General features: G+C 43.3%; 1 protein-coding gene across 1 annotated transcript; it reads right to left on the bottom strand.

The window, feature by feature from the left end:
• Positions 1–424: 424 nt before the first annotated feature.
• On the bottom strand, positions 425–7,210 carry si:ch73-233f7.1 (uncharacterized protein LOC100537710 homolog). Its single transcript, XM_068714729.1, has 4 exons — positions 4,442–7,210; positions 1,804–1,862; positions 1,546–1,673; positions 425–1,307 (listed from the first exon to the last, which is right to left on the bottom strand). The coding sequence occupies exons 1-4, from the start codon at positions 6,962–6,964 to the stop codon at positions 919–921; spliced, it is 3,099 nt and encodes a 1,032-aa protein (XP_068570830.1). The 5' UTR covers positions 6,965–7,210; the 3' UTR covers positions 425–918.
• Between the last annotated feature and the right edge of the window lie 6,409 nt (positions 7,211–13,619).

The following is a 13,619-nucleotide window of genomic DNA, read 5'->3' as shown; positions in this document are numbered from 1 at the left end:
TATTTCGAGAGAGAAGGTTCTGTTTGTTCAGTTAATGAACCCCACTATTCTCCGCGGGCAAATGGAAATGCAAGCACTCCAATTAGCATATGTTAGCATTTTACTATGTTTATTCCTCACTGTGGAAAACAGCTTACCAAGGCGAAAAGCTTTCCACCCTTGTAAGAGTAGCTGTGGAACTTTATCCACACCAAAATAATTGACTCAAGCTAATTACACACACATATGGGAAACTTACGTCTAAATGCTTCATGCATGCAGATCGACCGAATCTGTGTTTGAGTGCGTGCGTAAATCAGTACGCATGGGTGGGGTTAGCTTCGAGTTTTATCAATTACACACGCATGTCTAGGAGTCATGACACAGACCTTGTGAAAAAAATACTTTATTTTCATAAATGTATACAGTACATGTGTGGGGAAAATCCCCCCTCTTTACAGTTGTCTGCATCATGTTGCAGCTTGCATATACATTATTATACTTTGTAATATTCACACAAGCTCAGCGAACAAACATATACAAAAAGAAAACACTTTTTCTTTTCATAAAACCAAAAATATAAATTCATAAGGGTGTGCAAAAGTATTTTCCACTAATGCTTTTTTGAAACATTTTGGATGTAATTGCTGCTCCAGTTTGATTGTCTAAATAATAATATTAATAATAATAATAATAATAATGATAATAATAATAGGCAGATGCTCACATTGACCATGTTGCAGTGGCATATCACATAAATAGCCATCAGACTTAATTTCCCTTCAGCATTTTAGCCAAAATGGATTGTTCAGTCATTATTTCTTTTGTTTTCATCCAACTTGTAAATCATATGTTCATTAATCTATGAGCTGGATGCCCTCTGTTTTCATATGAGGTTATATGTCATTTGAATAATCCATTGAGACAGTCATTGAATAGTCAGTCATTGTACAAGTCATTATTTATAATCGCAGCCTCTCCCTGGGGGGACATCTGAAGACGTCGCCTCTTGCCAAAGGTGGAGAAGGAATTGTGGACGTCCAGCTCGCTTCGCTGTGCTGCGGGCCTCAGGGTGCAAAAGCCTGATGGTGTCCCAGGGATGTACACATTGTGGTGGTAGTCAGGCGGTGGGTGTGGATGTGGGTGTGGGTGTGGGTGTGGGTGTGGGTGTGGGTGTGGGTGTGGATGAGGGTGTGGGTGTGGGTGTGGGTGAGGGTGAGGGTGAGGGTGCGGTGGGATTGATGGCTGCTGCTGTTGGGGAGGGGGTGTGCACCGAGGAGTCCAGGGGCGAGAGGGGACCCCACTGGTCGAAGGAGACATCTTATAGTCTGTAGTACGACATAGAAGAGGAGAGAGGAGAGGAGAAGCAACTACTTAATTATTGACTAAGGGCTGTGGAGTAACATTTTCAAATAAAAGGGAAGAAAGGAAAACAGAATGGCATTCCATAAAAGCATGGAGGTGTGCTGTGTTGTATACAATACTTGGCTAAATGCATATGTAACCCTAAATGTGTTAAGTTTTGATGACAGCTCTTTGTGGTCCACTGTGTTTGGCCTGTCTCACCTTTCACCCCTCTCATATGAGTACCCCAGGTCCAGTATTGTCCAGGCGCCATGGATGTGACATAGTTTTCTGGGTCAGCGTGCATGGCCTTACGCATGAGGGTGCCATCCATGTTGATGGAGTTATAACTGCAAACAAGATACAATTCTGTAGTGACAACATGCTTTACTCGTATGTAAATTCAATAGCTATATCCATTTTAACATGACTGAGCTTCAGCTTATTAGAAAGTCAAAGGTCAGAGTTCCAAAAAGGTACCTTTTGATGGAGGAGTTCTGATTTTTCGTAAGAGTCCAGTCTGTGTTTGGCTGCTTCAGCTGCAGGAAAAAGAGCATGCCACATTTCAATTTCCAGTTTCCAACAAAAACAATTAAAATTGTATAATCCCCATGTTCAGGCAAGGTCTATTTCGAGAAATGTCTCTCTTCAAAGTGCGTCTCAATCAAACCGGTCTTGATAACAAACGACGCCTGTTCATTCTATCCTCTTGGATCAGTAGAGGTCAGTGGTAATTGACATGAGTAGCAGTCTATCTTCGTGCTTGTCCTGAAATGGAGACATGCCTCATGTCACATGGACCGCGGCTGCCGCCCTGTGGATGTTTGGTGGAACAGAATTTGTAAGAGCGGAGATGATGTTGCCTTCAGCTACGACTCGCCTGTCACTTAGTTTCGCTTGCATCATATGTGGCGCAGCGTGAGAGGTGAATGAGAGCACCCGAGAGATATTTATTCCCCGTCTGAGTAGTGTTGATTCTACGCTCTATTAATTATGTTAAAGTTGTTAACACCGAGAATGCGACGTAAGCGTATTATTAGAATCGGTATTCAAAATACACTCCCCGCCAACAACGCACAAAACCAATTAGAACCCCACCGGGATGAAACGAAACATGATTTTAATCTTCAAAGGAAACCGTGCCAGGGAGGAAATTAAGAAAATTACACACGTCATTGTTTTGTGGATTTTATGCATCATTTTTACATTAATATTTGCCTGATGCTCCTCGAGCAAGGTTTTTAATTAAAAGTGTCTTAGAAAGCCTTGAAAAGTTTGCGGTCCTCGCAGCTGTATTTGCAACAGTATAACCCTGAGAGCTCACTCAACACGCATGTACACACATCACCGCCGCACGCGTACACGTGCACGTGCACGCACCTGTCCTGCGTGCCTTACACGCTTGCATGTTTGTGTAATCTCTATTTTCACCTTCAATTTGTCAACTTAAGCAGGCCTATGTACTTCCTTTGTGTGCTGCTCAAATTGTTTAATTGAGATTTGTCTTTGAGGTTTAATGTGTCACTGACAACCTCACGACGACTCTTGTGAGTACGCTGAGGGACACACCGGGTGAATTAGGGGAACCAATTAACGACAGGAAGGACACTTTCTCCCGAAGGAGCCTATAGCTGCAGGCAGAACAATCACCGTGACCTCGATATCCCTCTTGTGGCCAGAGGTGCATGTGCCAGTGACCGAACTGACATTTCTCAGTTTTCCTGATGGAGACTGGTAACATGGCTCTGAGTCTTTTTCCCCTCTGCGTTTTGATGAAAATAGGGAGGCGACAATGAGCAGTACGTACATATCAGTCTGCTGCCCCGTCTATTAGAATTAGAAAACACTAGACGTCCTGCCTCTGTAAATTCCCTTTCTCCTCGTCTCCCTTTCTTCCCCTCCCCTTCCCCTGCCTTGCTCCACAAATATGAAGCCAAAGCTCTCTCTCTCTCTCTCTCTCTCTCTCTCTCTCTCTCTCCCCCTCTCTCTCTCTCTCTCTCTCTCTCTCTCTCTCTCTCTCTCTCTCTCTCTCTCTCTCTCTCTCTCTCTCTCATTCAGAGGACAACATAGGGGCCGATCTACAGGCGGCCCACGTCTCAGTCCAGCCATGTCCTTGCACCCCCCTCCTTCTCCTTGCCCCCTCCCCTCTAGATGTCCTCCCCTGTCTCCCCAAAACCGTCTATTTGCCATTTTTCATCAATAATGGACAGGCCCCCTTGCGAATAGGCCTACGCCACATTGTGTGTAGTATAATGGCCGTGCTTGTGCCCTTGAGGCATAGTTAGTGAGGTTATCTGTCCTATATTGTTAGTTTGAGGACAACAAGGCGTGCCGCAAACCAGACTGGTCGAAAAAGAATTGTCTGAACCCAAGACAGATGCATTCAAATAACTGCCATTCACCTTGCCCGTTACGCATATAACCTTGACTTTGTGTTCAGACTCAGGTAGATGTGCTGGAAGCAGGTGTGTGTTCCCTCACTGCGTGAAAAGTATGTGTGGCACTGGGTGATGTTTTCATATCCGAGGTCACAAACTATTATAATTAAGTTAATGAATTATTATTAAAGGCTTTTTCCACGTGTAATTAATTTGTAAAAACGTGTCGTGAAGACTGAAGAGGAGTCAACTTGAACTACATCTCCTCTTCCTCTCACACAGTAATTGATATCTCACTTCATTCTAAACAGATGATAAGACACGGTGTGTGCACAGAATATGCTCCTTGAGATAGGGCTTTACACTTTCATTACCATGTCAATTAGAATGTAATCTCACGTCGTCTCATATCATTTCCCGGGTGCAAAACATTACCATAGGCTGCACACTTGGGATACATTATTGCCATGATTATAAAAACAGTCGAGACAATATGCTGGTGAAACACACTTATTAAGAAGAGAGAGAAGACCAGAAAAGCATGGCTTTACTCAGTTTTTGTGCTTAAATTGTGTTTAAATCTGTCTGGTTTATGTGTAATTTGACCTTCATGGGCGAATGTCACATGTTATCAGATAGGAAACTGAGATGGGTTTTGTTGTGGCAGTGAGTGAACCAGATGTGTTTAAACGAATAACATGAGCTCTTGCGACTTATACTATACGCTGTTTTCACTGTACCTCGTTTGGAGTAGTTGCTCCGTTGTTCACAGATGCGCTCCGGCTTTGCGCGTTCCACGAGTTTTCTGCGGTCTTCGCCTCGTTGTTCCTCGGCGTGCTGCCGGGGCTGCACGGCTTCAGAAACATGAAGTCACTTTTGGCAGATTCGGGAGTCAGGCACACTTTGTAACAATATGACTGGGAGAGACTGCTGTTGCCATTCACCTCCATGCAGTTCGTGGGCACTTTGGCCGCGGATGAAATCTGCAGGTTGAGGTTGGATTTTTTGAACACCTCCGGAGGCGGATCGGGTTGAAACCCCCCGCAACAGCAGCAGGCGAACGGGGGAAGGTTGTACCCGCTGATGGTCTCCCTGTCCTTGTAGCACTTGACTGCAGCCAGTACAATTATAGCCACAAGGAATATTAAAGATATTGTGCTCAGTGACACGATCAAGTAGAGAGCGAGGTTTGAGGGGGGCTGTGGGCTGAGCGTGAGGTCTCCGAAATCTGACAGGGACTCGGGCACGCTGTCGACCACTGTGAGGACAATAGAGACCGTGGCGGAGAGCGGCGGCTGTCCGTTGTCCTTGACTAATATTACCAGCCTTTGCCTAGTTACATCTTTTTCCACGAGCCGGCGAATAGTCCTGATTTCACCCGTGTACAGAGCCACGCTGAACAGCCCCGGGTCTGTAGCCTGCAACACCTGATAGGACAGCCGGGAGTTTTGCCCTGCGTCCGCGTCTAACGCTGTTATTTTGGTAACCAGATACCCAGCGTCTACCAACCGCGGAACCACCTCTGTGGCTACGGTGCCGTTTTTGGGAAGCGGGGACACGATAACAGGTGCATTGTCGTTCTGGTCCAAGACAAAGACGTTGACTGTGATATTACTGGCGAGAGGGGGGAAACCAGCGTCCTGCGCCTGTACCAGAATCTGAAAGTTTCTAAGTTGCTCATAATCAAAGGAGCGCAGTGCGTAGATATTACCGTTGTCAGAGTTGATTGACACATAAGTGGACACGGGCATGCCCTGAATCTGACCCTCGAGAATAGAATAAGACAGATAGGCGTTCTGGTTAGAATCGGGGTCGAATGCAGTTACAGAGCAAATGGATGCGCCCGGGGCATTATTCTCGGTCACATACACTGTGTATGAAGGTTGAGAGAACCGTGGGGGGTTGTCATTAATGTCAGACACTTGAACGAGGATGGTTTTCCTGGTGGAGAGCGAAGGAGAGCCCAAGTCTCGGGCTGTTAGGGTGATGTTGTACTCGGACACCGCTTCCCTGTCCAGAAACTCGCTTGTCACCAGGGTATAATAGTTTTTAAAAGATGAATGGAGCTGAAAGGGGACGTTGCTCGGAATTTGGCAGTCAACGTTTCCGTTCTCTCCCGAGTCGCGGTCCATAACACTGATGACAGCTATCACCGTGCCCGGTGGCGCATCTTCCTGGACAGGAGTGGACACTGATGTGAGAATGACTTCGGGCGCGTTGTCATTGACATCCAGGATGTCTACCAGCACTTTGCTGTGAACAGCCACAGCCGAGGGTCCCCTGTCTTTTGCTTGCACATACAGCTCATATACACTGGCTTTCTCATAGTCCACAATGCCCTTCACTCGGATTTCACCCGTGTACGGGTCCACGCTGAACAGCTCGCGCACCTTGAGGGGTGCGTGCCCGCTAAACGCGTAGGTCACCTCTCCATTGGAGCCCTCATCCAGATCTGTGGCGTTCAGCTTCAGCACCAGCGTCCCCCTCGGTGCGTTCTCCACCAGACTGGCCCGGTAAACTGAGCGGTCAAATACGGGCACGTTATCGTTTGCGTCTAACACTGTAATAGTTATCAGTGCTGTACCAGAGCGTTCCGGTGACCCCCCGTCAAAGGCAGTCAGAACCATTTCGTGCCTTTTCTGCTGTTCTCGGTCCAAAGGGGTGTCCAGAACGAGCTCAGCAAACTTGCTTCCATCATTGCGCGTCTGGATATTCAGTACAAAGTGCTGGTTTGCGCTTAGCTGGTAAGAGCGCAGAGAGTTGGTGCCCACGTCCTGGTCCTGTGCACTCTCTAACGGGAAACAGGAGCCAGGCGCAGCCGACTCTGTGATGTCAAGATTAAACTCGCTCCATGGGAAACTGGGGGAGTTGTCATTCACATCTAAAATCTCCACTTCCACTCTGTACAGTTCTAATGGGTTTTCAATTACCACTTGTAGGTGTAAAAAACAGCTCGGGCTTCGTTCACACAGCTCCTCTCTGTCCATCTTTTCGTTGACGAAGAGAATGCCATTCTCCAAGTTCACTTCTAAATACTGCCTCTTTGCGCCGGAGACTATACGAAACCGACGGGCTGATAACTTGGCCACATCCAAACCCAGGTCTTCGGCGATGTTGCCCACAAAAGCTCCGTGCTCCAGCTCTTCGGGAATAGAGTAACGAATTTGCGCAAGAACCAGGTCCACAACACACGCACACAGAAGCAGACATACAACCAGCCCAGTGACCGGTACCCAGCTGCCTCTGGAGAGTCTGTGATCCATTTCAGTGGAGTGCGTAAAAATCACCTCATCCAGACATCTTTCGCCTTATAAAGCCCTTCAACTGTAGGCTACAGCTAAAAAAGTACATACAAAAGCAGCGCCTTTCCCGAATAATTAAAAAAATATATCTTCAGAACTAAGTTTGTAACATCTATGTGTATGGTAAGTTAACAGGAGGGGACGAGAGAGGAGAAGAGAGTAAAGGCACCTCTCTCTCTCTCTGTGTGTTGTGCTCCACGCGCAACACCGGTGGTGTGTGAACGGAGGAGGCTCGCGCTTTGATTTTTCCAGTGTATTAGACACTCCGAGGAGCTGGTGGGGAGGCGTGTGTGTGTGTGTGTGTGTGTGTGTGTGTGTGTGAGAGAGAGAGAGAGAGAGAGAGAGAGAGAGAGAGAGAGAGAGAGAGAGAGAGAGAGAGAGAGAGAGAGAGAGAGAGATGGAGGGGGTGGACGTAGCTTCTCGCAGCTCCGTATTGGAGGACGCCGACGCGAAGTGCGGCTCTAATTACTGTAGACGTTTAACCCTTTCACATCCTCGTGTCTGTTCCTCTGACCCACTAAAGAGACGAGAAGGCGTAAATTTGACACCAGACGTCAGAGACAGATTTGGATTAAGGGACAAATAATGTTGTGGGTGTCGTTTTCTAGGCTGCATTCAGATGAGGATGGACAAGGATTTGTCTTGGTGACCACATTGCCCTATAGGCCCAGGGTGGCTGTGGTAGCTACAATTTTACTTTAAATCGTTATGACCCCCGTTATAGCTACAGACAAATAGAAACTTTTCTTACATGGTTCAACTAGTATAGTTTGCAATGCAGAAAACACAAACACACTGGCCTAAACGTTCATCCTCTTTGCCTCAGATGGGCCAGTGGCCACTGCCAGTGGGCATCTGGGATTCTATAATGCTTATTAATGAGAGCCCTTTGAAGATGAATGCCCACACTGCAAAAACAGTCCCATTCATTAATCATCACACACGGAATTGGGTTTTACAAAAAGAATCGTTGATGGGTCAGGATACTCAATTTAATCAATATTTAAACGAGTACATTTGGAGCTTAAAGTGATTACATTGACAATCACGAGCGGGGTGATACTCAGAGAAATGCGCGTTACACGGTTGTAATTCACTTAAGTAGGCCCGAACATGTATCAACATAATCAACGTAAAAGCAATGTCATAAAGCCGTAATCATACTTGTCTCTAATCAGGTATTATAGTTGAGATTAGATAAATACCCCATAGGTGATGTGTTTACAGTTTCAGATTACAGAAAAGGGCGAGCATGGATGCTGTGGGATGTTTTTGATATATCCTATAAGTGACTTCAGTAGATCAAAGTACTGCTACTACACTGAGCAGTGTAGTTTTTGTAGGACAAAGAGGACAACTCGAGCCTCTTTAGAGTGCGGCACATGTTTGTTCAGATCTAATCTTTTCCCTGTTAATCCTGGTCAGTTAGACAACCACTGAACCACAGAGAGCGGGAAAGAGAGAGAGAAACTGAAGGATGCCTTTGTGTATTCGGGTTCGTCTCTAGACAGACACGAGTGGCATCCTAATGTAAAACGGTGGCTTGAAATCTGAAAGTCTCTTCTTGGGACTGACGACACAGCCTTGGCCCCCGGGCAGCGCTGAGCTTGTTAGCTACTGAAAAAGAAAAAGAAAAGTGCGAGAGCGAGATGAGGGAGAAAGAACAAGAAACAAACATTTCTACTTCCTCAGGCAGCATTTTCTTTTTTCACTAGACGCTACATTTTCTGGTAAACTGCCCCCCCAAACCCGAGGACTACGTCCTCTGTCGGAAATAGTGTTGATGGCTGCTTCTCTGTGAGAATCATCAGGGAAACCAAGCGACGTTCATTTATATTGTTGTGATATTTTCCCTTGAAAAAAAAAATCAAACGGGGCTAGTGGGAATACCTCAACTTGGAGATGGTGGTTGTTTCTGATATGTTTCCTTTATGCTGAGAGAAGAATACCTTTAAGAATCAGGGAATGTATGTAGTTTTGGTAATCATTGTGGAATAGCATGTTGCATAACTACCACTTGTACTTTTCCCTGGGCACAAGAAAGTGTCCCCGACCTGTCTCTCAAACAAGCAGCCCCCGAAATGCAACACCCTCCCCTTTTCAGGAAAAAAACTAAAATCCTCAGGTTTAAATAAGCAGAAAACACAATCTGCTTGCAGACTTAACCTCAAGCAGATGGTTAAGCTTCTCCAGAAATGTAATCATTTCTGGAGAAGAAAAAAATCACCACCACCAGTTCCATTGCTTTCCTCTTCTTTTTAATTAACGGAGTGAAGGATTAGTGCGCAGCTATCCGGGATCAACCGTTCTCCGACGGAAGAATACAAATGTTTTGTGATAAATAATCCCAAAGCACTCCGGCCGGCGGTCCCTCGGTGCCTGTTACATTAACATGCATTACACGGAGCATTAAGCCGGTCTCATCCGCCCCTATCGCCTTGCTCACCCCTTTGTCCGACAGAAACACAGCCATTACTTTCTCTGAACTACCGCTCAACAACCACCTGACCGTGACCCGTTACTCTGCACTCTGAAGTTGGGTCACAGGAAGAGAGGGTGGCGGTGGGTGCATCACGAGTGGTGGAGGACTAATGGGAAACTTTTAACTCATAATTCATTCCTTTCACGCTTTAAAGTAAAGACGCATATGTTTCATTTTTTAAAGGGATTTCAGTTGAGCAGGTAGGCTACAGGCTACGTCTTATTTGACCCACAATATGCACAAACCAACACATTGCATATCGTTTGTGATCTTGTGGCGCCATCTACTGGGCACTGTCCGATAATGTAAAACAAGTCTTGAAATAAATAGGCCTGTTGTAATCTCAGTGACGCCTCTCTCAGTAATCTGATGTTCAATCATTGTAGGGCCCCATTATTAAAGCATAGTATAGTTTTGTTTAGTTTACCTTATCAATATAGAATCTTAACTTAATTGACCAAGCAGCTTAAGGAAAATTGAAAAGAAAATTGTCATAAAATTCTCAGTTCTCAATACATACACTGTGAAGAGAACACATATTTAGGAAGATACAAATATAGAATATAGACATACAGCAAAACAAATACATGCAATCATTATCACATCGCAATTGATTAGTATATATTACGATGTATATAATATATTTCCCATGCAATTGACAAACATATATTAGCACATAACATAAATAGCCTGAAATAAAATACGTTGGTTTTCAGTGCTGATGTTGATTTTGAATATTTTCTACTCAGCCACCAAAGAGATCATATGCTGTATTGTTTGGGACATTGTTTTAACTGTCACCAAAAAAACACTCCTGCGCAATGCAACCATACAAACCAAATACTTAACCTCGAGTTTTAATATAATGGTGGTCCTCACATGGTCCCCACTTTGAAAACCACTGACTGAAAGCATGGAGGATTCATGTCTAAATCATATCCCGCATTGAGCCTTATAGTTTGAGTCGCCCAATGCATCAAAGTGTCTCAGACATAATAAGCACGTCATAATAACAACTCCACCCATCAACATCCAGTTCATGGGGCTTTATACTTTATTTCATCCCACAGTATTCATCAGGTTCATTTGGGAAAACACATTCAAAGTGAAAATATTAACAAATATATATAATCCAATCTGATATACATTCCACTTCAAACAGCAAGACATTTGCATACAGAATATGACAACACGTGTTAAACATGGGGTGTTTTTAATGAGAGAGTGAGGATGAGGTGTGTTACTGGAGCTGGATGTGACAAATAGTCACTGCTGGCTATATCAATTTATGGGAGTAAATAAGATAATATAATAAAGCCTGAAGGGGTGCCCTCCCAGAATATACCTCACACAAGCACTTAATATATATATATATATATATATATATATATATATATATATATATATATATATATATATATATATATAAAAAATAACCGGGGGAAAACGCATTATAAGCTCATTTACTGACATATCCCGAAGCACCTATCAGCATTTTTCAATTCATTCTCAGTAGTTGTCACTTTGTCCCCATAAGACGGCATTAGTTGTTGTCTGTAGTGTTTGAGGTCTTGTTTGTTTTTATTTGTGGTCTTAGTGTGCCATCTACTGGATAATGATTGGTATAACAGCTACTGAGGCCAAAGAGTGAGGACACCAAACAGTGTAAATATTCTGTAACGAAATGTTTTATCTGGTAAAGTTACCTCAGTATAGGTCTAAAGCATTAGCGATGCAATTTCTACCACTATTACATTCATATTATTAGCTATTATATACGTTTATTTATTATTATTATTATTATTGTTGTTATTCAGTCAAATAGTCACAGCTGTAAGATAGACAGACTTCTATATGTGTAGATCAGAAATGCCTGTCAGAATGGACAGTTTAGGCTTCTCAATTGTCAGTAGATCACCGATTTAAGTGCTTAAAATAATCTGCTCATTTTTTTTAACAGCTACCTTCAATTCCACCACAAAATAATGCTTTTTGATTTCCCCCACTTGGTGGACTGAGGCTACTTTGCTTAAAAAAAAATCCCACTTTTGGAGAGCAACTAAATCCACAAGAACACCAGGTTAAATTGTAAAGTGTTGATCTATTTTACAGCGCCTTCTACTGGAGACAAGTGTATCTACCTTTGAGCAACACTTCTATAATAAGAACTACAGTGAAATGCTTATTCTCGTGGAGAAATCACAATCAGTGAGAGGAAATCTGTTTTTTATTCATGTAGTTATTTATACGACATATTTTCAGTTTATGGGAAAATATTCTCACAAAAGTCACGTGGTCGTTCATAGTGTGAGTTTAGGCTCCTAAACTACAATATAAATGACACAATCATAGATTATTTCTCCCAGACATAAGCTCTTGCTGTGGTAATAAGGTTTTTAGCTTGTAGTTCTGAGATAAAGAGCCGAGCAGAAAAATAAGAGAAACGAATGTAAAACATCGGACAGCGCCCGTGGTTGAACTCGCCAGTCCGCGGACCAGTTGAGGGGAAACGTCTGTGTAAGAAGTAACCACTGAGCTAAACCGATGCGAGAATGTATTGGGTATAACTTGTATAAGTAGCTTACGTCAGCAAAACACAGTCTCCGTGTTGCGGATAGTATGGTTCCAAGGGATAATGTGATTCCAAGGTTCAATCCAAAAGAGAGCAGCGCACTAATGTTGGATAAACACAAAGCACATTTACTAAGAAATAGAAAAGTGAAATAAGGTCGAACAGGTACTTCCTGAATAAGTAGGCGCATTACAGATCACGTGGTATAGTTACTCAGACCTGATGACCGACAGCTCAACGCTTTCTTTTGATTTTATTTACGAAATGATGATCCATAAAAGAGTGAACAGTGACATTCAGATCATCTTGTTCAGTTACCCACAAGAATAAATTGGAGACAAGGGTCTATAACTGAGCTGCTCTCATTACCTTTGAGCAACACTTCCATAACAAGAACTACCGTGAAATGTTTATTTCCGTGGATAAATCACAATCAGACAGAGGAAATCTGTTATGAATGTATTAATTTAGTTATTTTTAAGACCGATTTTAAATGTATAATGATGGGAAAGTATATTCTCACAAAAGTCACGTGGTCGTTGATAGTGTGGGTTTGAGCTCCTAAACTACAATATCATAACACAACCATAGTTTATCTATCCCAGACATAACTTCTTGTTGTTATAAATAGGGGTTTAGCTTGTAGTTCTGAAATAAAGAGCTGAGCAGAAGCATAAGAGAAACGAAAGTAAAACATCGGACAGCGCCCGTAGTTGAACCCTCTAGCCCGCGGACCATGCGAGTGGAAACTTTGAGGTAAGAAGTAACCACTGAGCTAAACCGATGCAGACACTCATGGTGTACAACGTCTATAAGTAGCTGACGTTAGCAAAACAGTGGACACGTTGAAAGTTGTATGATTCCAAGGTTCAACTCAAAAGGGAGCAGCGCACTAATGTTGGATAAACACAGAGCACATTTACTAAGAAATAGTAATTTCTTGAATTTCTTTTGTATGAATGCCCTATACTCAAAAAGTGTAAGTTATAACTCCTACTCCATCAATTGCGAATGTATTGGAAAATATATTTCAGCATATTCCGCAATTCTAGAGAAAGTTAAACAGGACGAGTTCAGGGCATATCCGGATTTAGTTTTAAATGACGTCACTTTTCAAAGAAAGGAATAGGCATTTTGTCCCGTTGACATCGAAACTCCACTAGGTGGAGCTAAAGACTAATAAAATACTGGCATCAGTACAATTTCCATCTATCTGTCTGTCTCTCTCTATATAGTTGTATATATAGTTATAGTTATACGTATGTATAAATAGGGTTAGGCAAAGGGAAGCAAAGAGACAACAAAACACAAACACATGATGAAAGGGAGGGTGACTTCCACCTGCAATTAGCCTCACCTCATCACTCTCCGCAGTTTCCAAAATAACCTGCTGAACTTTGTCCAATGTGTCACCACAATATCTATCAGAGGAGACAAACAAAAAAAAGAGAGCTATATGGGTAGGACAATAGGTGGGAGGGCATGCAAGATAAAGAGAGAATAAATCATGGAGGAGGAAGGCAGGTGAGAGGAGATAAGACAAAACATAGAAAGAAAAGAAG

This window comes from Cebidichthys violaceus, unplaced genomic scaffold (genome assembly GCF_023349555.1).
Source record: "Cebidichthys violaceus isolate CVI_PGR_0920_01 unplaced genomic scaffold, fCebVio1.0.p SCAF_2, whole genome shotgun sequence".
NCBI lineage: Eukaryota > Metazoa > Chordata > Actinopteri > Perciformes > Stichaeidae > Cebidichthys > Cebidichthys violaceus.
Note: the sequence above shows the minus strand (reverse complement) of the source record. Positions and strands in the feature narration are given on the sequence as shown.